The 27,771-nt window shown below is 42.9% G+C and overlaps 1 protein-coding gene across 1 annotated transcript in view; it reads left to right on the forward strand.

The window, feature by feature from the left end:
- Window positions 1–27,771, forward strand: part of DCAF13 (DDB1 and CUL4 associated factor 13) — a 283,160-nt gene that overhangs the window by 15,758 nt on the left and 239,631 nt on the right. Inside the window, exon 2 of the mRNA XM_069220596.1 lies at window positions 24,989–25,188. Within this exon, the coding sequence (XP_069076697.1) occupies window positions 24,989–25,188 (200 nt within the window). The remainder of the gene's footprint in view (window positions 1–24,988; window positions 25,189–27,771) is intronic.

The following is a 27,771-nucleotide window of genomic DNA, read 5'->3' on the forward strand; positions in this document are numbered from 1 at the left end:
AGTGGGAGTGGAATTATGCAGGTTGTATTGGAATTGTGTGGGGTGGAATTGTGTGGTGTTTAGTATATTTGTGTAGTGGAATTATGTGGCATGGTTAATTACAGAAGCTATCAAAGGCGTTGCAAGAAGCAGCAGCAAACATGGTTGCAGTTATTTATACCCTTAGGCAGGAGCCCTTGGTAAAACCATGCCACCGCCTCCTGTTTTTACAGGAGGGGAACTGATCTGACCCTGAACAAGCCATAGCAGGGGACCTGGTAATTGGAGTGAGCCTTACAGAAGTATGACAATAAAACCTGAGGGCTCTCCATGCGAAGGATCCAATTCATTTCTGTGGCACGCTCTCCTTTGGATTCCAAGCGCACTCCCTGATAACTTATTTAAACGCAAACTTACAACTGGTGTACTTCATAATCATGTTGTTTTGAAAGCTTTACTGTGCAAAAAGGGAATGTTGTCTCCACTTAAAGCTTGAAGGAAACAATGCAAGTCTGCAAAGAGACTCCCTTGCCAGGCAGCGCTGGAGTTTGTCTTCTGCTTCTTGGCATGAGTTACGGCTCTCGTGAATGACAGAAGGAGGAGATTGGGAGATTGTCCGCGGTTAGTATGCTTAGCGATCATACTGGGGCTGGAAAGACATGTTTGCAGGGCAGGAGAGAGTCTGGGGAGGGGGTGGAACAAATTGAGCTCGAGGTGCAGTAAGGATGGGCGTGGCCTAAGAATGTGACCCAAGAGCTATACGATAGCTATTTTGAAAACAATAAAGTGAGGGCTGTGCTAAAACATCAAGCGTGGCATCCATGTAGCTAAAACGTAGGCGCACAGCTGTGAAGCAGGCGCTGTGCTGATAAGCAGCAATAAAATAACAAATGTAACCTGTTTAAGACAGAGCTCAGAAAGACAGCACTCCTCTCCAGGGTGCCATATGAAAGATAGTAGTCCCTGAACACAGCTGAAAATAGTGAGCTGTGTATTTAGATATTAGTTAGCGCGATGCCCTGGGAGGAGACCAAAAAGAAAAAAGGTGGGACAAAGAGTAAGATTACCCAGTAGCCAGCAAGACGCTGGCATGCACAAATCGCAATGAGTGGGTGGGGCTGAACCTCACACACCAACTACAACAGGTCACTAAGTGACCGCGCAAGCACTGTCTAGGCTGAACCTAAAAACAGCTATGGCCTGGATCTCTGGCAGATCCTGTACATTAGCACAAATAGTGTAGGAAGGTAATTAATATGGTAAAATTTAACTAATGAAAAATGAGTACGAAGGAACCCACTGTGATTCAGAAACCATTTTGTAAAATGTGTTCTTTATTGTACACTGGCTTGCATTTGGAAGCAAAAAACAAAGAGAAATTCACTTTAAAACAACTTTTCACTATTCTGTGTTCAAACACTTCTGATAACATTTGTATCCCACATGCATGGATAGATCCTATCACTCGCTACAGGAAAGGCCCCCATAAGGCGACATCAAGATTTCTCTTTTGAAATTCCCTCATCCTGACGATGTGGGTAGCTTCAGTATCTGGGCTTAGGTTTAGCCAGCACCCATGGAACCCTACCATCTCCAGACATTTCTGAAAATTAGAAATTAAAAGGAGTCTAAGGTGGGGTGACTTGAGTGGATGTTGCACTGTCCTTACCTAGAGTGACCTGAAAATGCAAAAAGCTTGCTAAAAATCACAGAATTTCCTCATATTTCTGTGAGGAAATGTTCTGGAATTTGCTGGGAACTGTCAGAATTCCTACCACCCAAAGTTCCCAGGCTTCTCCTGATAAAACATGCACCCTACATATGTGAGTGGCACTTTTGCCAGTGACTGTAGAGGCTCCAAAATGCAACATGGAAACATCAAGATTTTTCCTTTGAAATTTGCTCATTCTGGTGATGTTGGTAGCTATGATTTCATGCCCAGCTCGGCAGGCAGCAGGGAAACCTACCAACCTAAGACATTTCTGAAACTTTGACCCCAAGAAGATACCAGGGTGTTGTGACTTGAGTGGATCCCAATACACTGGATAACTGTTGCCAGCACTGGAAGCAAAATTCAGCACAGACTCAGCAGTGACCATAAAAGTCACTTTAATTTTTAAATTAGTTATCCAAGAGTCTTTAGATCCATAATCTCTTTAAAGTGAACAGTTTCTTTTCAGATTTGATGTATAACTATTCTAAATTTGTTGCAGGGCTGTGTTCGCTGGCACCCTAGTTTTGCGCCTATAGTTACCTGACAGCTTTTTTTGTTTTCTTCCTGTGGCAGGTGAGAGCGCCATATTGCTTGAGTTATGCACTAAGGCTTCGGCCACCCAACATTTACTTCTTTCTGAAGATGGGATAGGAGGATAGAACTCCCACTGCATTCTGTTCAATTATGTTAGAGATGCTTGTTGATCAGTTCTGCGTATGCAATATTAATACGGTGTTTAGCCTGTGCAACAAGTAACCCCTGCGGTTTTAACAAAAAAAAACTTTCAATAGAAATTGAAGAAGTGTCTTTTTTATGGTGGTAGCAGCCTTTTGTATCCCCATAGATGGCCATGTAAACCAAAAGTAACAGAAGTGCAGATGAAACTATTAAGGGCCTGCAGGCGCAAGAGAGAAGGCCCTAATCAGCCTCTTCACTTTTCTGCCTGGCCGCAGAATGGCTTGCACCCTAAAAGTAGAGTCCTGAGTATCTATTACTGTGTGATTAATGAGAGGTGTTTTTTAAGTCCCAGCTACAGCCCTATTCTTTCCAATATGCGGAGTGGTTAACCTTTTGGCCAGAATGATCTACTACTGCCACTCGTACTACTACAATGTTAGTAATTAACTACAGAAGGTGTGGGGTGCCTTATTTATCCAAACAATTCCCAAGCTTTTGTGACAAGGTGCATGCCCCATTGAAAGCACACGTTCAACATCTCCTCTGTAATTCAAGAAACAAAGGGCACATAAAAATGTATGCTCACTGCCCAACATGATAATTTGAGTTTGTTCATTAACTGCCTGACTATGCCATGCCATAATAGAAGGCAAAATTGAAAGCAAAATACAAACTTGTGGCACCAGGCGCCACAAAACAAGACTGAGACAATAATGAAGTATTTCTACATAGAGAGTCATTTTAGATTAGGACACAATCCAGCATGCAGTCAAAAAGACTGGATGAATGCATCAAAATGCTGTGCTTTCTATGAATTCTGCTTTCATTGAACTTCCACATTTTACACTATTGTTAATTGATATACTGAAATCTTCTGCCACTCTTTGCCATAAAAATACTTAACTAAATACTAAACATAAAAGCACAAATAATTACAAAATAAAAGAGCCAACAACAGTGTGGAACTCCTCCTAACGGGCCCGGTAAGAATAATTTGAGTGCAAGCCACTAAATGTAAAGAGTTATCACATCAGCTTAAAGATTCATCTGAGGATGTTACTAAATATGTAACAGTTTTGCCCCTTCCTGGGCTGATTTTGAAGGGATTTGGAGTGTTTCTGTAGTGGATGTCCTCCCCTAGCCACCTGTAATATCAGCTTAGGGCAAACTGGCCCAAAATCAATGATCTCTTCAACGCATCACAGTCTCTGCACCAATACTTCTTTCTCTTGGTAAAAGAAGGTTTGCAGCGTGGGCTCTTGACCTACCCAGGTGCCAAGGCCTGTTAATTGTCTGACTTAGAGCACATCAGCAACTCAATAGCACCCTACAGGTCCCTCATGGCAGACCACCCTCTGTGGCTGCACTCCTCAGCCCCTAAGGCATACAGCGCTCACTATCACGCATTCAGTCTCAATAGGTGTCTTAAGTGTACCCTTCTTCAGGGCCATTCTCAAGTCCACTCAGGACCTATTTACATAGTTTCAACTTGGGCAGGCCACGTTCCTGCTGGGGTTCCTTTCCCTTAGAATCAGATGATTACCATCCGCTAAACCAAATCTATTGTGCCTTCATTACTAGAGGATGGCTTTTCAAAATCTATAAATTGTTTGCTTGAATAATATCGACCTCTGTCAGCACTGGAACTACACACTAGGAACAAGACTTGGGGAAGGCGAACCCCCTTGCCATTTGGACAGTCTGTTGTACACAAACCAAGTTGGTTGCCATCAATTATGGATGCAAACTTTTATATTTTAATTTCTTAAACAGACTCTACTACTCCCCTTTGCTTGGCTAAGTCCTCTTGACAATGAAGTCAATGAATGTTAAGCAACAGGCAGGATCCAAGCATCTCTTAAGCTAGTCCAAAATATTTTGCAAGCAGCAGTCCATGTGCTGTCTCAGGTGAGGCCTAAAAATCAACCGGTTTTTTCCATATGAATTGATGCATGGTCAATGCACAACGATATACCATTATAAGCGGCAGAACAGTTGATGGCTCTAGGCATCATTTTTTTTTTTTTTTTTTGTGGTTCTCCAACAAACACAACAAGAGAGTCTGACATAAGAGTATATTATTTTTGAGGAAATATAGATGAAAACATTGTCCTCATTTCTGTTTTTTCCTATTTTTGTATTTTATTTTAGTGATAAGTTTGTTTCAGAAAACCATGAGCTATCTGAACAAATGACCCCTTGCCGAATCCACAATTTTAGTCTACTTTTCAGTGTGAAGCATTCTTGTTTCACCCTTGGGTTTCACACCTGTTTCCACCACAAACTGCAGGTAGGTAGGAACAACAAAAATGGGAAACAGGGTTAACTTATTAGAAAAGTGTACAAACTGTATGAGACATGTAAGCTGGAACTTCTGGTGGGGGGGGGGGGGTAATTTCCCGGAGGGAGGCACCATCTCTCTGAAGACCATGGTACGACCGCTACCACAGAGGCCAGAGAGTTGACTCCCCACTACCCGATTACATTACAGTGGGAGGTGAGGTGGCAGGAGGTGAAGAGAACCTGCCTGGGGACACCCACCGCAGCAACGTACATCAGGCACATTGTGACAGACTGAAACAGCTACGCGCACACGGAGGGGGAAGGGAAGAGGTTAGGCAACCTCCATGGGAGAACCAACATTGAGAGATGGCGGGAGGAGATGGATTCTAATTGGATTTATATATATATATATATATGTGTGTGTGTGTGTGTGTGTTGGGGGGGAAGGATTAACCACTGAATTTAAGGAATTAATTGATGTAATGATAATACTGTTTTGGTGTTTATCACTCAACTAGCACCAATGTCTAATGAAGCTGCCAACCCATTGAATATAACAGGCGCAAATTCCTATTCTTCATTTGCCTATGGAGGCTAATAAGTTTGTGATGGTGTTATCGGACATTCCCACATTAAAGGACTTTCAATGAGAAAGTCCAAAACAACTAACAAATAAAAATGATTAGTTGGTTAACAAATGAACTGGGTTGTGAGGCAGTAGGATTCAATGAGATTAATATTGTCAGACAGATTTCCTGTATTGGTAATTCACCTCAAATTGTAGATGGTGACTATTGCTAACTGTAAAAGACCACAATTTTTGACTATCTGTCTAACAGGCTTAGCTCGGTGTCTGGGAGTAGTATATTTGTGCAGATGGTTACTTTTGGATACTTTTACAGGCCTTTGGGGAGCAAAAAGTGATGTCTGAGTAACAATACAAAGCTTTATGGACTAGTGTTATTTCGCCTAATGTTTGCCCTCTTTCTAGTAGGTTTTCTGTTGAGAATCATTAGATGAATTACATTGCATAGTACTCATTCTGAGCCCTTATAGCTCTCTACATCCTCCTGTGGAGCCCTGTCTACTAATTTGTACGACTAGTGCCATAGGTGGATGTATGATGAAAAAAAACACCAATTATGGAAATTCTACTCCTTGGAACTTTGTAGACCTACATTCTAAAACTGACAACAAACAATGTCTGTATTCTATGAAGCAGTTCAATATTATTGTTCTGCAGAACGCCTGGACCACAGCTAAATATCGTATAAATGGCTTTGTGAGTTGCCCTGCACATGCCACGTCCTCATGTGGAACAGGTAAGAGTGGTCTTTTAATTTGGCTAGCGGTTTATCTTGATTGTGTGGTCATACCAGCAAAGGGTAGCACACTGAACAATTGCTCTGTAACTCTTAGACTTGGATTTAAGTATTGTATCACAAAAACTGGTTCTGTTCGAATTCCCTTTGTGTATATATGAAAAAAAGTTATTTCAAGCCCCACACAGGAGAAAAAAAGTCATATGTTCATTTTTGGAAACCTTGCACAATATTGGTTACAGTTATTTCAGTGGAGGTGCTCTGTGATAAGTGCAGTGGAAGAACCTTGTAAAAAACATAAATAAAAGGGATACTTGAACAACTTCAACAATTGTCTTGTAAAACGGCCTGGTCAAAGCACATAGTTAAAAAAAGTCTCTACAGTTGAGAAATATCCACTTGATTTCCAGAGACTGTATTTGCCCAATGCTGTCTTCTTGATACAGGCTAAGTTCATCAATGTTTCTACCTGCTGAGAAAAACGTGTCTGTAGTTCATCAAACAGGGGTCTTTAGGACCATTAAAAGGAACACCCTGCATATTAAAGGAGCAATAATCAATTTCATGTGTGTGTACAAAACCATCAACTCCACTAATGGAAGGGAAGAAAAGCGACTTACCAAGTTGTGTTGTAGCCTGGCAGTTTAGCTTAACTGTATTTGTAATTAAACCAGGGAAAAGGCCTGAAATGTGATAAAAATGTTTTAATCACAAGCCTAGTAGTAACAAAAACCAGTAGACAAACTTGCCAAAAAGACATAAGGAAAAAGACTTGCTGAGTCCTCTTTTTAGTGAGGCCACTAAATGGAAATTTGATAAGAAATCCAGTGCTCCAACATCCGAGCAAATCCTAAAGAAAAAACACTATAAATAACGCCAGCTCAAAAAGAATTGTCTTATGCATAAAGCTGTGCACGTATGTGGCAAAGAAATCAAAAATAATCTGTTAAAGGTTGCATCTATATGAAAGTTATAAAATAAATAGAATGGTGGTGTCACTAATCATAAAAAAAAGTTATTGAATACAAAAAGAATCGTGAAGAAAAACACAGGACAAAAAATGCCTCCTATCTAAATTGGAACAGTAGCTCCTCTTCTTCCATGCTGTATTGGAGCATGCGCCGATGGTCTGCCTGGAGATAAAGAGTATGTCACATCTCCACATCTATGTGCACGCAGAGGCAAAAGGAGCAAAAAGCACCCTCCCCAGATGCTGAGCCCACGCCATAGGGAGATTATCACTGTTCCACACCTATGGGCCCGTGGAGGGAGCCACATTCATACCTCCGGGAGGGCTGATGCGAGTCAGTGTTCTAGGCCACAAAAGAGGAGCCAAAAAATATCATTGGGTACATGTTAGAACAGCATAATTGACAAAACATTTACAGAGACAACGTAAACAGCAACATAAATTAAAAAAAAATAAAAAAAGGGAAAAAAAGTTTGTATGGCAGAAAATAATTTTGTCAGTGGAAAAAAATTATCCCGGTAAAAAAATGAACACCGCAAATCATAAAAAAAATGACAATAAATGAGATTGCTAAATATAAAATTCTCATCAAGTAGTAAAGTTATTTAGAAGTTAGTATGGCAGCAGATGGGGGGGGGGGGAGGGGTAAAAAAAACAGTTTCACCCATAGCATACTACGCATGAACCAAGTTTCCCCGCTAGTGAGAACAGCTACTTGTGTTTTCCGGCTAATGAAAATAACTTGTTGGTTGTTTACGCTAATTCATTAAGGCCTTTAAGTACCATGTTCAAGATGTGTATCCATTTACGTGTACCCAAGTTCACTTTGACAGAAATATCACCACCTCTTGGGTCCTTGACAATCTTTTCAAGCACAAACCACTTTAGCTCATCAGACTTGATTGATGCTGGAGAAATGTTCGGCTAGAGGAGCACCATGAGTGTCACATCTGATACGACTGCAATGCTGTAGAATCCTGGCGTTAACCATGTGTCTAGTTTGACCCACATAGGCCAGATCACTAGGACATTTAAGGAAGTATATCACATCTGTGCTGTTACAGTTAGCATGATCTCTCAGGGCAAACATTTTGTGCCATGCTGGAAATCTTTAATTTCTAAGGTAAGGTCACAGGCCTTACACCCTCCATACTTTTAATGCCCATGAATTGGGGGGTAAATTCCAGTGGTCACACAAATTAGTATGTACCGGTGAAGGTAATAAGGCCCTGACAATTTGGTACAGTACTTTTAGATTTAAGTATTGCAAGAACGTGTTAGTTAATTTCTATAAGATTAATTTAGGTGGAACAGATGGATAAGAGCCCGTCCTACAATAATGCTTGTAGGGAATTTCATGAATACATTAAGATTATTATGATGGTACATAATTTTTAGGTCGCAGCCTACTAGACAGCTCAGCTGTCTGGTTTGCTAAAGACATCTTGGGGACATTCAGAAGGTTGACCTAGGAATGCATTCTGCCCATTGCTTGCCATTGCCTTTGTAACCCACATACTCTTGCTTTACATTTGCTGGCCTTCCCTTACCAAAGGCAAGACCAAGGTCAAAACGTAAGGTGCTGTCTCCGAGGGCGCTTATTTACTTTTCTTTCTCTGACTTCAAAGTGAGATGATTTATGTGACAATCTTGCTGGATATTGGGGGTAGGAAACAGTTTCTGTCCAGCACACAACATTTAAATGAACTGTGTAAGTATTTTAGAATATATCATAATTAGGAACACAAATGAAGCACATTTTTAGTTATCTCTGAAGTGTTTTGGAAGTAAATAATTGTAAAGAAATGGCTCCCTGTTGCAGTTACCCCCCACTTTTTGCCTGATACTGATGCTGACTTGACTAAGAAGTGTGCTGGGACCCTGCTAACCAGGCCCCAGCACCAGTGTTCTTTCACCTAAAATGGCACCCAGGTAAGTCCCTTGTAACTGGTACCCCTGGTACCAAGGGCCCTGATGCCAGGGAAGGTCTCTAAGGGCTGCAGCATGTCTTATGCCACCCTAGGGACCCCTCACTCAGCACAGACACACTGCTTGCCAGCTTGTGTGTGCTGGTGGGGAGAAAATGACTAAGTCGACATGGCACTCCCCTCAGGGTGCCATGCCAACCTCACACTGCCTGTGGCATAGGTAAGTCACCCCTCTAGCAGGCCTTACAGCCCTAAGGCAGGTTGCACTATACCACAGGTGAGGGCATATGTGCATGAGCACTATGTCCCTACAGTGTCTAAGCAAAACCTTAGACATTGTAAGTGCAGGGTAGCCATAAGAGTATATGGTCTGGGAGTCTGTCAAAAACGAACTCCACAGCTCCATAATGGCTACACTGAATACTGGGAAGTTTGGTATCAAACTTCTCAGAATAATAAACCCACACTGATGTCAGTGTTGGATTTATTAAGAAATGCACACAGAGGGCATCTTAGAGATACCCCCTGTATTTTACCCAATTGTTCAGTGCAGGACTGACTGGTCTGTGCCAGCCTGCTGCTGAGAGACGAGTTTCTGACCTCATGCGGTGAGAGCCTTTGTGCTCTCTGAGGACAGAAACAAAGCCTGCTCTCGGTGGAGGTGCTTCACACCTCCCCCCTGCAGGAACTGTAACACCTAGCAGTGAGCTTCAAAGGCTCAAGCTTCGTGTTACAATGCCCCAGGGCACTCCAGCTAGTGGAGATGCCCGCCCCCTGGACACAGCCCCCACTTTTGGCGGCAAGTCCAGGAGGAGATAATGAGAAAAACAAGGAGGAGTCACTGGCCAGTCAGGACAGCCCCTAAGGTGTCCTGAGCTGAGGTGACTCTGACTTTTAGAAATCCTCCATCTTGCAGATGGAGGATTCCCCCAATAGGGATAGGAATGTGGCCCCCTCCCCTTGGGAGGAGGCACAAAGAGGGTGTACCCACCCTCAGGGCTAGTAGCCATTGGCTACTAACCCCCCAGACCTAAACACGCCCTTAAATTTAGTATTTAAGGGCTTCCCTGAACCTAAAGATTTAGATTCCTGCAACTACAAGAAGAAGAGGACTGCTGAGCTGAAAGACCCCTGCAGAAGAAGAAAAGAAGACACCAACTGCTTTGGCCCCAGACCTACGGCCTGTCTCCTGCCTTCTAAAGAAACCTGCTCCAGCGACGCTTTCCCCAGGACCAGCGACCTCTGAATCCTCAGAGGACTGCCCTGCTTCAAGAAAGACAAGAAACTCCAGAGGACAGCGGCCCTGCTCCAAAAAGACTGCAACTTTGTTACAGAGGAGCAGATTTAAAGACCCCTGCAAATCCCCGCAAGAAGCGTGAGACTTGCAACACTGCACCCGGCGACCCCGACTCGACTGGTGGAGAACCAACACCTCAGGGAGGACCCTCCGGCGACTCCAAGACCGTGAGTAACCAAAGTTGCCCCCCCTGAGCCCCCACAGCGACGCCTGCAGAGGGAATCCCGAGGCTCCCCCTGACCGCGACTGCCTGACTCTAAAATCCCGATGGCTGGAAAAGACCCTGCACCCGCAGCCCCCACCACCTGAAGGAACGGAACTTCAGTGCAGGAGTGACCCCCAGGAGGCCCTCTCCCTTGCCCAGGTGGTGGCTACCCCGAGGAGCCCCCCCACTGCCTGCCTGCACCGCTGAAGAGACCCCTTGGTCTCCCATTGACTCCCATTGGAAACCCGACGCTTGTTTGCACACTGCACCCAGATGCCCCCGCGCTGCTGAGGGTGTACTTTTTGTGTGGACTTGTGTCCCCCCCCCGGTGCCCTACAAAACCCCCCTGGACTGCCCTCCGAAGACGCGGGTACTTACCTGCTGGCAGACCGGAACCGGGGCACCCCCTTCTCTCCATTGAAGCCTATGTGTTTTGGGCACCTCTTTGACCTCTGCACCTGACCGGCCCTGAGCTGCTGGTGTGGTAACTTTGGGGTTGCTCTGAACCCCCAACGGTGGGCTACCTTGGACCCAAAACTGAACCCTGTAGGTGGGTTACTTACCTGCAAAAACTAACAATACTTTACCTCCCCCAGGAACTGTGAAAATTGCACTGTGCCCACTTTTAAAACAGCTATTTGTGTTTTATGTGAAAAGTATATATGCTACTGTAATTATTCAAAGTTCCTAAAGTACTTACCTGCAATACCTTTCAAATGAGATATTACATGTAGAATTTGAACCTGTGGTTCTTAAAATAAACTAAGAAAATATATTTTTCTATAACAAAACCTATTGGCTGGAATTGTCTCTGAGTGTGTGTTCCTCATTTATTGCCTGTGTGTATGTACAACTAATGCTTAACACTACTCCTTGGATAAGTCTACTGCTCGACCACACTACCACAAAATAGAGCATTAGTATTATCTCTTTTTGCCACTATCTTACCTCTAAGGGGAACCCTTGGACTCTGTGCATACTATTCCTTACTTTGAAATAGTACATACAGAGCCAACTTCCTACAATAATCTAATATGATCAAAACAAATAATTACTCTAGGTGATGCAATTTCTACAAATTTTCGCCTCTGCACTGTATAGTTTTATTAGTAAAACTGTATGTCTGTACAAATGCAATGGTCATTTCAATTGAAAATGTGTTGTCTGTAATGGCAGTGTACCACCATACAATGAATACTCCACTCTAGGGCACTCCACTCTACTCTGCTTTACTCCACACCACTGCACTCTACTTGTCACCACTCCACGTCACACCATTCCTCCCCATTGCACTCTGCACCACTCCAATCTACGCCACTGCACTCTACACCACTTCATGCTGCGCCTAGCTACTCAACCCTGTACTACTCTACTCTATGCCAGTGCACTCTTTGCCACTCTACTCTACACCACTGCACTCTACACTACCCCAGTCTCTAGGACACACCAATCAACTCTGCTGAACTCTACGGTACCCCACTGTATTCTATGCCACGCTGTTACACTGCACTCAATGCCAGTGCACTCTATGCCAATGCACTTTACACTGTAAAACTCAACTCTGCGCCGCAGTACTCTACACCAGTCCACAGTGTGCCACTCTGTTCAGCCCTGTACCACTGCATTCTGTGCCACTACACTATACTTCTACAATGCTATTATACTTCATGCCATTCTATGCAAGTGCGCTCTACCCTGCACCATTGCACTCTACGCTTCTTCACTCTACTCAGAAACAATCTACTCTCACTGCACGCTACACCACTCCACTCTACACCACTCCAGTGTATGCCACTGCACTCTACGCTAATGCACTGTACACAACTGTACTGTCACTGCTTTCTACGCCCCTGCACTATACTCTGCATCTCTGTACTCTACGCCACTCTTCTCCAATTTGCACCACTACACTCTGACACTGTATTCTGCAACAGTGCACTCTGCCACTGAACTCTCTGCCACTCTACTCTGCTCCACTCCACTCTGCGCCACTGCACTGTACTGCGCTATACTCTACTGTGCACCACTCTATGCCTCTTGACTCTATTCTGTACTCTATGCCACTGCACTCTGCCACTCAACTCTGTGCCACTTCCCTCTGCATCACTCAACTCTGCGCCATGCCACTGCACTCTACTATGTACCACTGTAATATAGGACACTGCATTCTACAACGCTGCAGTATATGCCACTGCACTCAATGCCACTATACTCTGCAACACTCTACGCCATTGCACTCTACATCAGTCCACTATACGACACTCTATGCGACTCCACACTATGCCCAGGGGTGTGGAATTTAATAAAATATTAATTTGTGTATGAGACAGGTTGCTTCATAAATCTACTTGTCCTGTAACAAAATCCACTTGTCCCTTTGGTGCCATTGTAGTGCTGTGACAAATTATGGCAGCAATCTCATTATATAAGGGCTCTGATAATAGCCTCTCTAATTGGGCTCATACTATGGTAGGGTTTGAATACTAGCAAATCCCTTATTTTGCCATCTTCCCACAGATATACATACTGAGGCTGTACATTGCAGTAAGCAATAGTTCCAGGGGTGGAACGCCCTTTTGAGTCTGTGCAAACCTGCGAACTTGCGTGTTTTAGGGGTATTTACCAGCTCTTTTCTAATTGTTTTCCATACTGAGAAAGCTTGGGAATTTATTCGTGACAGCTGGGGAAAAAAGTTATTGAAGGGAAAGTGAACGTGTAAATGCTCAACAGATTTTCGCATGAGCTAATCTAGACATATATATATTTGCTTTATCTCAAATGTAGTTCATTTCCTGGCCTACTTCTATATGTTCTTGGTAATTCACAAGTCGCAAATCTGCACTGATGCAAGGACATATACCATTGGTGCCCTTTTGTGACTCCATTTAAGAATTGGGCCCCTAATTAGGTGTGGTGTCAACCAACGCCTTTTTGTTTTTATTACAATTCTGTCTCCTTCTCTCCCTCTTTGTTTATTGGCTGGCTACAATATGAGTAACAGCTTCGTGCTCTTTCACAAGGAGCATATCGCCACACCAAGTTTTGTTCAATGCCAGGAACTGCTGTGGCAATGTGTGCTTTTTGAGCCCCAAAAATATTTTTGCTTTTGCCAATGTTGGTTATGATAGTGAGGACCAAGCACCTACCACAACACAAAATATTTACAGAAACCAAGTCAAAACAAGACACGCATTGACAAAACCAAAACGCTGACAAACAATGTCAAACCTACTGACTTTGACAATGCTAGTTTATTTTAATGATTCCCATTATCTTGTTGAAACTGGTTACACCGATTTTTCTATTATGGATATATATATTTTTTAGAAATGCTAGCATGCATCAATACATTTTACTAAATGATGTTTCAAAGAAATGATACCTAAAATTTCACAGCAGCTTAGCAAAACAAAATTATTATTTTCCTTATTGCAGTTTTTAATGAACGTTTTGATTTTGAAATCAAAGAATCCTCAGTATTGCTTTCAAGCTTCTGCAAATATTTGCATCTAATGAGAGAGAATTCTGGGAGTATTATTCATAGCCTTATATTGTTCAACTTTGCAAACCTGTGTACACATTTTTATACTGGAGTTGCTATCAGTAGTGCTGCCCGACCTTACAACATTTCCTTAGCGCTTCTCAAGCAATAAATATTTAAACTTGTTGTCTGTGGCCCCAAACAATATGTCTTTGGCCTCGGGATATAGAAATTCCACATCCCTGTATGCCAATTCAATACATGCCACCCTCTGGCACTTAACTACCACACATTACTCTACTCTTAGCCTTACCACTCTACGACACTGAATGCCACTCTCCTCTACACCAATAACTTTTTGCCATGCTGAACAGCAGCAACAATGGTATACAGAGTGGCTAACACACATTGGCATGGTCAATAGCTATTGCATAGGCAAGACCTATTGACTTTGCCAATCATTGTTTTCTGATGCCCTAAATACTAGAACTGACCCAAAAGAAGATGCTCTAAAAACATTGGAATTTACCTGACGTTAATAACTTTATATCTTCTGACAAACCCTCATTACCAACGTATTCGCCTTACAATAGTTTGAGGATTATTAAGTCCTTGTCTTGGGGAAACTGTCTATGCAGATCATCAGAACATAGAGTTTGATAAGCATAGATTCCAGCAACTTTTGTCCCCTAACTATCAAAACTGAGGTACTTTGCTTGTAAAACCGTTGTTTTTATCCACTGCAAATATAGTGCAGTAAATGTAGGGATTAGATTAAGACGGAAGATTATCGAGCCAGTTAAACTGATGCAGAGTGAATTCTCTATCTTTGTCTTTTTAAAAACAGCAGTGAGTAATTTTCACGTTTTTAAACTCTTATAGGTTTATAGCCTTTCCTTTAAGGTGCTTGCCACGAGTTAAGGGAACAGTTGGCCCCACTTTTAGTACGAATTGTAAGTTGCACACTGCCCTGAAGCATATCCCTTGAGTTCAGGAAGAAGATGGAATTTTACGGCAAACATATGCCTCGGTCATTAGAGAGCACAAACATATCATCAGGATGAAGCCGTGAGACGATTTAGAGAAAGCTTGTGCCTGTCACAGTATGGTTGTTTTCTAGAAAGTTGTCAGTGGCACATCCTTTGATTAAAAACAATAGACTAACATTGGTCTCGTAAATTACAGCACAGACCTGAGTGTAAAATATTTTTCTACTATTTTTACTATTTAGAACACCAAGGATGATTTTGACTAGGTGGTCAATGATAGTAGTTATGCTAAGGTCTTCGCATTAGCCTTGCCTTTATGTCCCTGTTGCTAGGCAACTGGGTCGATTGAATACCTAAAGATTTTGTTTAAATTTAATCCAGAATGCATGCATCAAATATATATACTATCCTGAGTGCTTTGTCATAGTCAATCGTAAAGGTAGTGAGCAGAATTATGATGGAGACAAATGACCTGTGGGCTGAAGATGTAGGTGTTTTGACATCCCAATTTTATTTTCAGACGAGTTTGGAAATGGTGGAGCAGTGACATAAGTTAAATTTATTGATCAATAAATACTGTTGATTCCAGATGAGATCTCCATTTGGCATTCATGGAACTCTATGCTCTTTTTGTCAACTGGAGTACATTATGATGAATCCTCGATACGATGAGCCTACATCAGTCCACAATAAACATCTTGAACATCAGAATTTAAATGTAAGACAGATATGACCCAAGGTGTTGGGGTTGGCAATCCAGACAGGGCAGGAATGCCAAGGCTGTGTTATTGCTCCTTTATTCCTAATATTTTATGCACATGGCTTTGAAGGGCTTAAGGTATAAAGGCCAGGACAAATTAAGGATTGGCAGAAAATGTATTACCGTACCTTTATACACAGAGGACATCGTTTTAATAGTTGGCAGTCACAATGCACTTAAGAAACAAAATGATTATGTCATGTTTATAGAACATGACATACATTTTTCTAAAACATTTTTACTTGCTATGAGCAGTAAGGCAACTAGAGCCATTCTTTTTAGGTGGCCCATTTCCTGAAAGAAAGAAGCCTTACATTTATTAGTCAATGGGGCGCTCTTTGATGTTGCTTTGAGATTGCATGCAAATTCCTAACACGTGTAAAATAGTTACAAAGAAAGTATGTTTATTTGCTAAAATGTTATACAAGGATAAGGGGTATTACTAATGTGTCTACACTACAGCGAGAATGAAAAAAGTGATTCAAGTGTGTTAGGGCCTGCCACAAAGCTAACCTCATTTTTCTTGTCATCAGGAGGCAGGCCTTAGATATCTTAAGGATGAAATCAAGCTCGCCAGTTCTGTTACTTTGAATTGCTATCTGGTCCAATTCAGTAACCAGCTGCAATCACAAGATTACTAAAAGACTATTTATGCAGGGAGGCTAGCGGTAAAAGCCGTTGTTGAATTATGTGAAAAATGTTAGTGTAGAATTTTGCCATCCATAGCTATTTCAGTGCCACTCAGCAGTACAGAAAAAGATAATATCTGAGGGGGAAGGGGAAAGGTGCTCATGTAGAGAACTAATGGAGCTGGCAAACCCACTGATCTTATTATCTTTCTGTAAAATTTAAAATGGGAATTGTGCACCCTAAATTGTCCTTTCCTAAAGGCTAAACGTTTTCTGAGATTTACAGTCTTCTGTGCGTGTTAACAACTGTACAAACAGCTGTACTTTTTTCATTGTTATTACAAAATTATTCAAAATTAAATGTTCAAGGCATGTGTGGCTGCAGATAAACATGCTTTGCATACTCCTGCCATCTATCTTCAAAGATGTCTTTCAAGTCATGACTTAGAGTGACTCCTCCCCTTGGTGATAATGTGCATGGGCATAGATTTCATTGTTAGATTGTTTTTTTTCTGCGGTTGGGTTCTGACATGTGTGCCTACACTCCAGCTCCAGACTGTTATGGTGCTCAGCTCACTTCATATTACACTCTCACCCACATGTGTATTGTTTAGATCGTGCTTTCTTATTCTGCATATCGAGGTACATCTACATTGCTCGTTGAGTCAGTGTGCTTCTACCACAGCTAATGTAGGGCTTCACCCTTCAGGCCATCTTCCTCAGTCTCTCCATCAGACTCCCCATGGAATACCCTGCTGGTGATAGAACAGGTGCCCTTCTGTTACTGCCCTCGCTGGCATACGAAATATCCCCGGACTGACTTATGTCTGGTCTGTTTGTCACCATAACACAGGGAGACTGATAACGAGTCTTGTTCATCCTTCAGCTCCAATAAAATCGTCCGAGACCGTCAAGCATGTCAACTCGAAATGCAGCAGAGAAGCATCGAGAACGCTCCTGACATCTTCGACCATGAAGACGTTGGGGAAGAAGAACACCCTGAAGCATCAGTTGCAGAGGAAGGGGAGTTCTCTCCTGAGGGCAGTTCTGACTTTGAAGTTGACTTGGAGATGCAGGAAGTTACACCTACTGAACAGTCTATGAGTACGGTGCCCCCTGTCCCTGAACACCAAATTGAACACTCTTAAGAGACACACAGCCCCTTCTGATCAAGGGGCCCTTGGTTAACAACTGCCCTCTGGCCATGGTCGGCACCGAGTGACCGCTTTGGATCCCCTGCCCTCTGGCTCAGCACTGAAACATCAACCTAAGCCGAAGCCTTTAGTGTCAACCACGTTGGTGCTGAGCCAACTGTCAACGTCCATCGCCTCAACACCATGTGGTACTTCAGCGCTGCAACAGAAACATGGGTCAAATCTGAAAGCCTCCAAGCCATCTCCGAAACCTGATTACGGCAAGCCAGTGAAGCCTATCCTCCATAGACTGCAAGAGAAGCTGAATGCTTGACAGAAATAGATCCAGCTCCAGATCCAGCCACATACTGATGCATAAGCCTTCAGCTCAGATTCCTCCACTATCGAAAGACAGCTGTCTTTCCAGGAGGCTCTTGACTCTCCACTTCCACCAAAACATGGAAAAAATCAGACAAAGCTACTTGCCCTTTGCCCTTCCACCATCCTCACCACCTCCACAACGTCCACCACCACAACCACACTCTTTCTCCACTACAGTCTATTGGAGATCCCCTGGATATCTCCTCTCGGAGATCCCCAGAATATGTTACAGGTAGGTGGGCACAGTGCAGGACATAACACCTTTGGGATGCCACCACACACCGACCTATGAGACACCTATGATATTGATCCTTCAGGTGACACTGACCCATATTTATATCCCACCCATCCCTCTCCTCCTGACAATTCAACATCGTACCAGGAGTTAATAGGTAGGGCTGCTGCTTTTCTTGTACAGCTCGATAAGGAACCTTTAGAAGAGGATTTCCTCTTTGAGACCCTTTCATTCACACATAGGACTACTCAATATTTACCCATGCTAAAATTCATGTTATGTCACACTGAGGACATTTAAAAAGAGTAATTACCCCCAAGGTCGATTTCAATCAGATCCCGTATAAGGGAACAAGTACCACCAGACTCGCTAGTAGTTCCCACTGCTCGCAAGCTGTAATGCTATCTGTATTTAGCCACTGGTTCCATCTTCCCACTGACTCCATTTTGTGCTTAGCTTAGCTTCAAACACCGTCACATTGATGGCACATGTATTTTTTTTACGCACAGCTTGTTAATGTGTTTTCCTTTTTCTCTTTAGGAAAGGGAACATAACATGGGGGAGGAATGTAGATAAGGATGTACCAAGCTGTTCATGGTAGAGCAGGGTACAGCTCTATCTTGGAAATACACTGTGAGATCTGGCCTGTCTGTGTTTTTTTCAACACTAAACTGGTACGGCCAGCACTTGAATTTCACAACTTACTCAAAGGGAGGTAGGGGGTTCTAGAACCTTCCTCTTAAGTTTGTTTAAAGTATATAAGGTGGGGAAGCTTGACAGCAGGGAGGAGAAGGAACTCATCTTTGGGTATGGACGCTTTACCCAGAGTGTAATCCCATCTGGAAATGGGCTCTACATCACAACATTCACCTGTTAGCAGAATACCTTCTGGAAACAGACAGCGATTTTGCAGACCTCCTCAGCAGGAGGAGTACCTCCACCCACAAGACCTCCTTCCTTACTTCCACGGATGGGGGTTCCCTCAAATAGATCTCTTTGCTACTGCAGAAAACGCAAAACATCCAAACTTTGCATCCAGATTTTCACACCCACTATCGAAGGGCAACGCAATATTGATGAGTTGGTCTGGATTATTTGCCTACACTTCCCCCCTCTCCCTCTCCTTCCATTGCTGGTTCGGAAGCTCAAGCAAACATCTTTCACACTGATACTGGTAGCTCCATCTTGGGCTTGTCAGCCCTGGTTCACGACATTACACTACCACCCTGTAGTTCACCTTGAGAAACTCCACAGCAAGCCGCACATTCTCACTCATGGAGGCACCTAGATCCCAAAACTCTCACGTTGGCGATCTGGCTCCTGAGGTCCTAGTTCTTTTATCTCAGTCTACCACCTAAATGTATGACCATTCTTAAAGAAGCCCGTAGAACTACCAACCGAGCGTACTATACTGCAAAGTGGAAAAGGTTTGTCTGTTAATGTCATTCAAAACTTATTGATCCTTTTATAGCCAATGTACAAAAGACATTGTCTGCTACGGGCTTCATTTACAAAAAGCAGGGCTGGTATGCATATCCATAAGATTATATCTCACTGCACTGGCTGCCTATCTACAGAATAGACAACACATCTCCTTATTCAAAATACCAGTCATTAAAATATTCATGGAGGTGATCAAGAGAGTTAGTCCACCACGGGTTTCACCTGCACCCTCATGAAACCTTTGTTGTTCTTGCACAACTTGTGGATCCTCCATTTGAGCCCCTGAATACATACCCCCTTCAGTTCCTCTCTTGGAAAGCGGCATTGTTAGGTGCTATTTCCTCACTTAGATGTGTTAGTGAGCTCCAGACTTTAACCTTGGATGAACCTTTCTTCCAGCTCCGCAGAGACAAGGCGGTTCTCTGCACCAAACCCAAATTTGTCCCTAAACTTGTCTCTCATTTTCACCCTAATCAATTGAGTTGCCATTTTTTTTCCCCACAGCCAGACTCCATTACAGAAAGGGCTCCCCACACATTCAATGTTGAAAGGGCCCTTATGTTCTATATTGATAGAAATAACACTTTCAGAAAAAACGAAACAACTATTTGTTGCCTTTTCCTCACCCCATAAAGGTAAGCTTAGATCCTAATCAAGTGCAGCCAGATAGATAGTCAAGTGCATTCAAACATGTTATGCTAAAGCCAAAAGAACTCTGCCTACACCTCCTAGAGCATATTCTACTATGAAGAAAGGAGCATCCTTGGCTTTCCTAGGAAACATTCCAATAGCTGACATATGCAGAGCAGCTACACGGTCTACACCACACCTCTGCTAAACATTATTGTGTGGATGTTCTAGCACGTCAATAAACCAGCGAAGGTCAGGCAGTGCATAGTACACTTTTCTAGAGCACTGCAACACTGACAGGTTAGCCACTGCTTATGAGGAAAACTGCTTTACAGTCTATGCAAAGCATGTGTATCTACAAGCACACATGTCCGAATGGAATAAGTTACTTACCCTGTAAGCATCTGTTTGCAGCATGTAGTGATGTGAACTCACATACACCCGCCCCCCTCCCTGGAAACCTGTGGCCATTGCAGTTTCTATTTCTGTTCACATGGACATCTAGTTACTTACACTTACTCTACACTCCATTCTCATCCGCCTGCCGGAAAACAATCTAACAATGGAGTCGATGTCCATGCACATTATCACCAAGAAGCAGAGTAATTCTACCTCATGACTCAAAAGGCTTCTTCAAAGAAAAACAACTTGCACACATCCAGACCCGACACTTGATGGCAGGACTACGCAAAGCATGTGAATTTAGCACTGCATGCCATAAACGGATGCTTACAGGGTAACATGTTCCTTTTCTAGTAGTACAAACATTTTAGGAGATACAGACCCGTTTTCCTCTTTCTTTCAATAGCTACATACTTTTTGTGGGATGCTGTTATAATTGGAAACACAAAATGAATGAACTTTTTAATGATACTAATGATTTTAAGACTGATTAATCCAAGATTTTTATGATGTTTTTTCTGTTTTATACTATAACTACATTTTGTAGTTTAAAGTTATGTTGATTTTTATAGCACACTAATCACATGTGAGGTGATCCAGGCCCTTGAGCAGGTGTGTAGTTATGTGGTCCCCATAGAGGTATTCAAAGAACCAAGTCTTCAGCTTCTTGTGGAACTCCAGAAGTGAGGAGGAGGTGCTGGTGTGTTGTGGTATGTTGTTCCATGTTTTGGGTGTGATGTAGGAGGACGAGCGACCTCCTGCTCTGCTTTTGTGAATGTGGGAGGTGTGACACTGTCTGGCATGCTGGTTAAAGTGTATGTAGTAGTTTAGGTATGCCGGCCCAGTGCTGTGCAAGGCTTTGTATGTGTGCTTGAGAAGTTTGAAGTGGCTGTTTGTGAATGGCTAGCCAGTGGAGGTCTCTGTGGTGGGGTGCGATGTGGGTGTGGCATGGGAGGTTAAATATGAGTCTTGTGGCCTTAATGATGGTCTGAAGTCTGTGTAGAAGCTGCTTGAAAGTTCTGGCATAGAGAGCATTGCCATAGTAGAACCTGCTTGTGAGGAGTTATGTACCAGATGCAGCCCATCGGGTTATGGGGATATGGAGTGTCTAGTGATCTATGGCAGCCACTTAGATCTTTCGTAGGATATGTAGGATGCGAAAGTTGGCACGGCTCACTCCATAGACTTGTGCTGTTATGTTGAACTTGTCATCAAGGATTATACCCAGATTTCTGGCGCAGCTGGTGGGTGTTGGCGTTGGGCCTAACTTTCTTGGCCACTAGGTGGCATTCCACTGAGTGGTCCTGTTTCTGAAGACCAGTACTTCCATCTTGTCGGAGCAGATCTTCAAGCAGTTGTTTCGCATCCATTCTTCTACCTTGGTCATGCAGTTGGTGAAGTTGGCTCTAATGTCGGTTGTCTTATCTGTCAGGGAGGGGATGAGTTAGGTGTTGTTGACTCAGGAGAGGATGGTGATATCCTGGGAATGGATGATGTTGGCGTGCTGAGTTGGTGAACTCAGTTTAACAGGGTAGCACTGAGACACGATCCCTGGGGGACTCTTGGTCTCTGATGTGAAGGGTGGCAGTCTGACTTTTTGTGTTTTTCTGGTGAGGAAAGCAGACTTAGCTCAGTGCAGGTCATTGGATGCTGAGATTGTGAAGTCTTCTAATGTGTGTGTGTTGTGGGAGACCATATTGTATGTCATGGAGAGGATGAGGGATGTTTCTCTTATGTCCAGAATGGTCCGGATGTCATCGGTGGCTGTGATGAGCGCTGTTTTGGTTCTGTGTTTTTTTTCTGAGCCCTTATTGAGTGTTGTCCAGTAGGTGGTACTGTTCAAGGTGGGTTGTGAGTTGCTTGTTGATGGCATTCTCTATCATTTTGGCTCCGTGTGGGAGCAGGAACATACAACAAAATTTGCTTAGTTGGCTCTGCTCGACCAACAGCTACTTGAAGACTGTGTTGACCACTGGATGATTCAAGTCTTACAAGAATGTGGTGGATGTGATGGAGGTGTAAATGATGTGAATGAGGGCAGTGCTGATGGGTGATGCTCCCAGGTTGTGGATGTGATGGGGGCTTGGGTCTGTTGGAGCTCCTGAATGGATCTGTATGACTGACGCTGTGTCTTCTCTGGTGACTGTTTTTGTTGCTGATGAGTAAGTTTGCGATGAGATTGCTCAGGTTTGATTGGTGTGCAAAGGTGCTGTAGATGTTTGAGATTTTGTTGTGGAAGTTGTCTTTACATTTTTAACCGTTTAGGCGCTATGGACTGGAGGCAGCCCATCAGGTTATGTAGACCTGGAGTCGCAGCCAAGCGTCTGCCCTTGGGGAAGTACTGTGACTCTTCACTTAGTGCTACCCCCTTCTTACCCTACTGTGGACTGCAGTGGGAGCTCATACCTGCCACCACTTTATTCTTCCTCGATGAGATGTCAGTATGCTCATAGTGTGCTGATGTCATAAAATTGCTCACAGACACTCTGGAAGCCATCTATACCCAGCGCATGTGCGAGCAAGATCTCCAAATGTTTTAGACTGTCTATAGCTTCAGCCGTAGGGGATGATTGGCCATTTATTCTGGTAGGTTTCCCTCTGTAGAGGCATAAACATCACTGGATCACCAGGGATTTTTAAGTGCAAGGTGGGAACTGCCCCATAGCAGATGGTCACTCCCCCTGCACTTTCATTAAATGGTTAATGTCTTGGCTATGGTTTCTGTCCTGGGAGATAGTTCAGCAATGTTTTGTGGCAGACCTCCCCCCCCCCCCCCCCCCCCCCCCCCAGGGAACGGAAGCTCCACTAGATTACCAGATCTATTTTTTTAGTTGTATAAACTATGAGGTGTGGAAAGGCCTGTATAGTCTTTCTGCCCCAGTGCAGGGCAAATTGGGGAGTTTACGACCTTTAGGATGCAGAAAGCTCACTGGACGACTTGGATAGATAATGAAAATAGTAGGCTGGGGCTGGTCTGCCTTGCCATCATGCTGTACCCCATTCTCAAAGCCTCATCAGTCTTTCTGTCCACCTTGGGGCGCAGATTGGGAAATATATCCCAACCTGCTCCAGGCATGGAGGGCACAAAGCCCACTAGATGGCAGGGATACTTATTAAAAATGTTCTTAAAGGACAAATGGGTTGGGGGTAGCCCTTCCTGGAATCAGGCCTTGCCCTCCAGCTATAAAGCCACTACAGTCTTTCTCCCTTCTTGGGGCATAAAGCATTTACTCACCTTCTGCCAACCCATTTGTTAAAATTGAGCCAAAACGAATCCCAGTTTCCTCTCACTTGCCATGGTAAATGGCTGTAGTATTCGGACTCTGGGGCAGTTGGCAACAAGGGAAATATTCCAACCCTTACATTGTCTGAAACTTAAAGTCCCAGAGGAATCTAGAGTGGTCTGGTTTTTGTGGACCCTAGCAGGTTTCTTTCCCAGAATGCCCTGAAAAACGTCAAAGTATGGTATTAAAAACTGTTATTTCTTACATATATATGTGACTGAAAACCCTGGCACTTTGAGCCAGTGACCAAGTCACAATGCACGGATGTAGAGGGCGGAACTTGCATCACTACTGAATGATTGGAAGCGAGACACGGATTGGTGCATGCTGGCGGAAAGAGTGGTCTATGAAAGCAGGGGCTGTCCACATAAATGGACTAAAATATGGGGGGGGAATTGAAAACTATTGTGTACCCCTTTTGAAAGAACCGGACATTGGACATTAAAACATGAAAACTGATTTCAGTGCTGCCTTGTGAATTATTGATGGTTAGGTGTGGCCACCAGGGGTTTCTGGAAATTGACATAAAACTGATATTGAACGAATATGACTTGATACTGCCATTTGTAATGCTTATTGTCATTGTTTTGCTGCTTGTCTTATTTCAAGTATAAAGATCTTTAAAAAAAAAACTGTTGATTATTCTTCCACCCTTATCTCCATAATGGCAAGAGACCCTTCACTGCAATTGTTCCAGGACGATCCTTTTCACCAGCCGTCTTCTGCCTCACAATGTATTCCGTAGAATTTAAATATCCAAGGTTTTAATGTATCTAGTGTGAACCTGAACACAAATGAAAATGCACAGATATTTTGTTACCTTGAGAAAGCTTGTCCTTTTTATGATAACTGCTCCCCGACCTGAAGTGTAGAAATGAGTTAAGAAAATAATATCTTCCAGCCTTGCATGATAGCAATTGTCTTGATACTGTAACAGTAGACCCAGTTATGCCTGCTACTTATAGTGTACCAAGGTCGTGGCACTAACACAGGAACTGCTAAGACAACACTTTGTGATGGAAAGAAAAGTGCCAAGGGAGGCTAACTCTGACAAAACTATGCCTCATTCATCTCTAAATCTGGAAAATACAATTCTAATGTAAAGCTTTGTTTCATAATAATCAGCGGTTAATGTTATAATTTAAAGCTTGATAGCTACCCTAGAGTTTTTCACCTAAAATGAGAGTTGCAAACATTTTGGTTTGTATCACTGACTTTGTATGTTCACTTCTTCTTTTTCTTCAGTTCCAAGAAACTATGATCCAACCCTTCATCCATTTGAAGTGCCAAGAGAGTACACACGAGCTCTTAATGCTACGAAGCTGGAACGAGTGTTTGCTAAGCCTTTCATAGCATCGCTAGATGGGCACAGAGATGGTGTGAACTGCGTGGTTAAGCATCCCAAGAGCTTGGCTACTGTGCTTTCTGGGGCCTGCGATGGCGAGGTGAGTGCTCTACAACTTTTCCCATTGCATTGTGTATTGTTTCTTTCTAAGGGCTATACTTGGTTGAATGAAGGTGAATGTTTATAACAAAGTATGCTGGATCTATGTTATTTGGATCTGAAGTACTGCATGTGTCCGGGAATAAGTGCATTGTGAGCAGTAGTAGTGCAAGACTCTCAGTGCTGCATGTGAATCAATGCTAGCTTTGCCGTTTCTTCTGTCACTACCTGCGGTAACAAAAGTAATTGTATATTTCAAACTGAGCCTAGTGATGTAGGCGCTTGGTCACTTGAACCTTGGTCTGAGCTAAATGTGCTCAAGTTATTAAACAGACGTGTAAGGTGACTGTTTCCAGTTACTTTCTTTGAATAGAATTAAACTGCTTACCTTGAGATAGGATTGCCAGATTATGTTGAACTAGCAAACCATCCATTCTCCTTAAAACAACCAGATTTAAAGTGTGATTCTTTTTGAATAACCTAGGTAAATTGTTCTAGAGATTTTTTCCTTGCTATAGGCAAGATTCTTTTCCCCTTATTAGATGTACAATTGCCATTACTTATCTTTATGAGAAATATCAGAAGTTAAATATAGCAAATGGAAAACTTGATTCTTACCCTGACTCCACCTACTTTTATTTGCACTAATTGTGTCTTGGGTCTGGAAAAGTAATTTAAAATAGCTTGGAAGGTGTCCCTAAGTGTCTTGCAGAAAGGATAGGGGAGACAGTGGTAAACAGATTTTGTCCTGCATGAGTGTCTCACATAGTTTAGCACAAAACAAGAAGCCTGGTTTAAGGTTTCATTTCTCTTGGTAAGGGTAATATAACCTTTTAAATAAAATTAAATATTGGAACTACATAATCCAGGCAAAGTAGTGTAGGAGAAGCTCTTGGTTAGTGACAGACACTGTGGCAGAGAGAACAGGTTTTTGGATGGCACACATGCTAGATCTAGAAAAGCTATAAAACACAGTGTCTATTTGCGCTTGCACATATGCTCTGAAATATTAGAAGACAGGCCATCTATTCTACCTCAGGGAACTCCCTATGATGGAGCATGTCGCTGATTGATCTCCCTTTTATAGGATTAAGGGAAAGTCACAGTTTATAAAGACATTTATAATAACCCTTCAGGTTTGACTGTATAGCAGTCCACAACAACTGAGCTCACTGTAAACTGAACTTGTAAACAGGTGAAGCCTCAACCAGACGTTTCCAGGCTCCCAAATGAGTAAAGTAAGTAACAAATGTCTGTAATCAAGAATCTGGAGAACCTTGGCAGCTAAACACAAAAAGGTCCTTCTTTATTATAGATAGGGTACATAGTCGAATATTATACCCCACAGGTATGATATGATATTCTTTATTATAGGCGAGATACATATTGGAATATTATACCCCTAAAGTGTCAGTACCACACCCCAGCTGCTTCTTGTGTCTCACAGCTGCCAATCCTGCTGCACAGCAACAGCCACAACCTTCTATGTTACATCACAGCTAATAAGCTAAGCTAACAAGTAGGACCGAATAGACAGGATTACACAATAGAACACATCTCTTGCTTTCACAAACCCAATACAAAACACCTGCCCCTGCACCCAACACACCCACGCTAACAACCTATATAGGACTGTGAAGGTAACACTCTAACGAGTGCAGATAAGTAACAGTCACAGCCTCGTGAAACTGTGTTTTTAAGTTCTGAAAGGACACACAGTAAGACTGCCTACTGTTGCACTCAGAACAGTGAATATGCCTAACATCTCTGTAGTACAAGAACTACTGGGTTCGGGCTCCCTTGCAAAGGAAAACTGTGGTCTCTCACAGTCGCACAGCAGTTTACGTGCTACTGCACTCAGCCTTTACCTCCAGGGACAATCTGAAAATAACTTGCCTGCCTCGTTTCCTGCGTACCCATTCACCTGAATCCTACCCAAGAAATCCGAAAACTCATTACTCCCTGCCTACCTGCATACTATTTATGAGAGTAATCATTAATTCCCTGGCCTCAGAGGCATATGAATATCGCAAATTAATTATAAACTCTATTTCTCTGTAAAATACAGTGTCAATTTAGGACTAATGAAACAAATTGATCTACCCTCCAAGCATAAGGACATCATCACCTATCCACTTATCTGCTACCCACTCCAAAGAACATTACAGGAAACAAATCAAACTGTGCAGACTGGCCCACTCAAGCACAAGTGCCAGCTCTAATTGCTGTATCCCCCCACATCCAAAACGCATCTCAGTTCCACTCACCCCAATACAAAGCAAAACAGTGGTATCAAAACAGTAAATGAGCAATCACCAGCACTTGGCATAATGTGCCATATGTGAACTCCCACAATATTACCATCTTGTGTCTTAATGAACTATGCCACAGATTGCATAACTGCATCTGGGAATGTATTTCATGCTGCAGTTAATCCTGCGTTGTAATTTCATACAATCGCACAAACTTAGATTATACTTCATGAGAGTCTGTTTATCAGCCTTGCATGTATGAAAGTCTGAATCACCCGGTCTGCTTTCAAACAAGTTACCTGCAGGTCAGACACAGATGTGTGCAGCAAGAG

Source organism: Pleurodeles waltl, chromosome 2_2 (assembly GCF_031143425.1).
Source record: "Pleurodeles waltl isolate 20211129_DDA chromosome 2_2, aPleWal1.hap1.20221129, whole genome shotgun sequence".
Classification (NCBI taxonomy): domain Eukaryota; kingdom Metazoa; phylum Chordata; class Amphibia; order Caudata; family Salamandridae; genus Pleurodeles; species Pleurodeles waltl.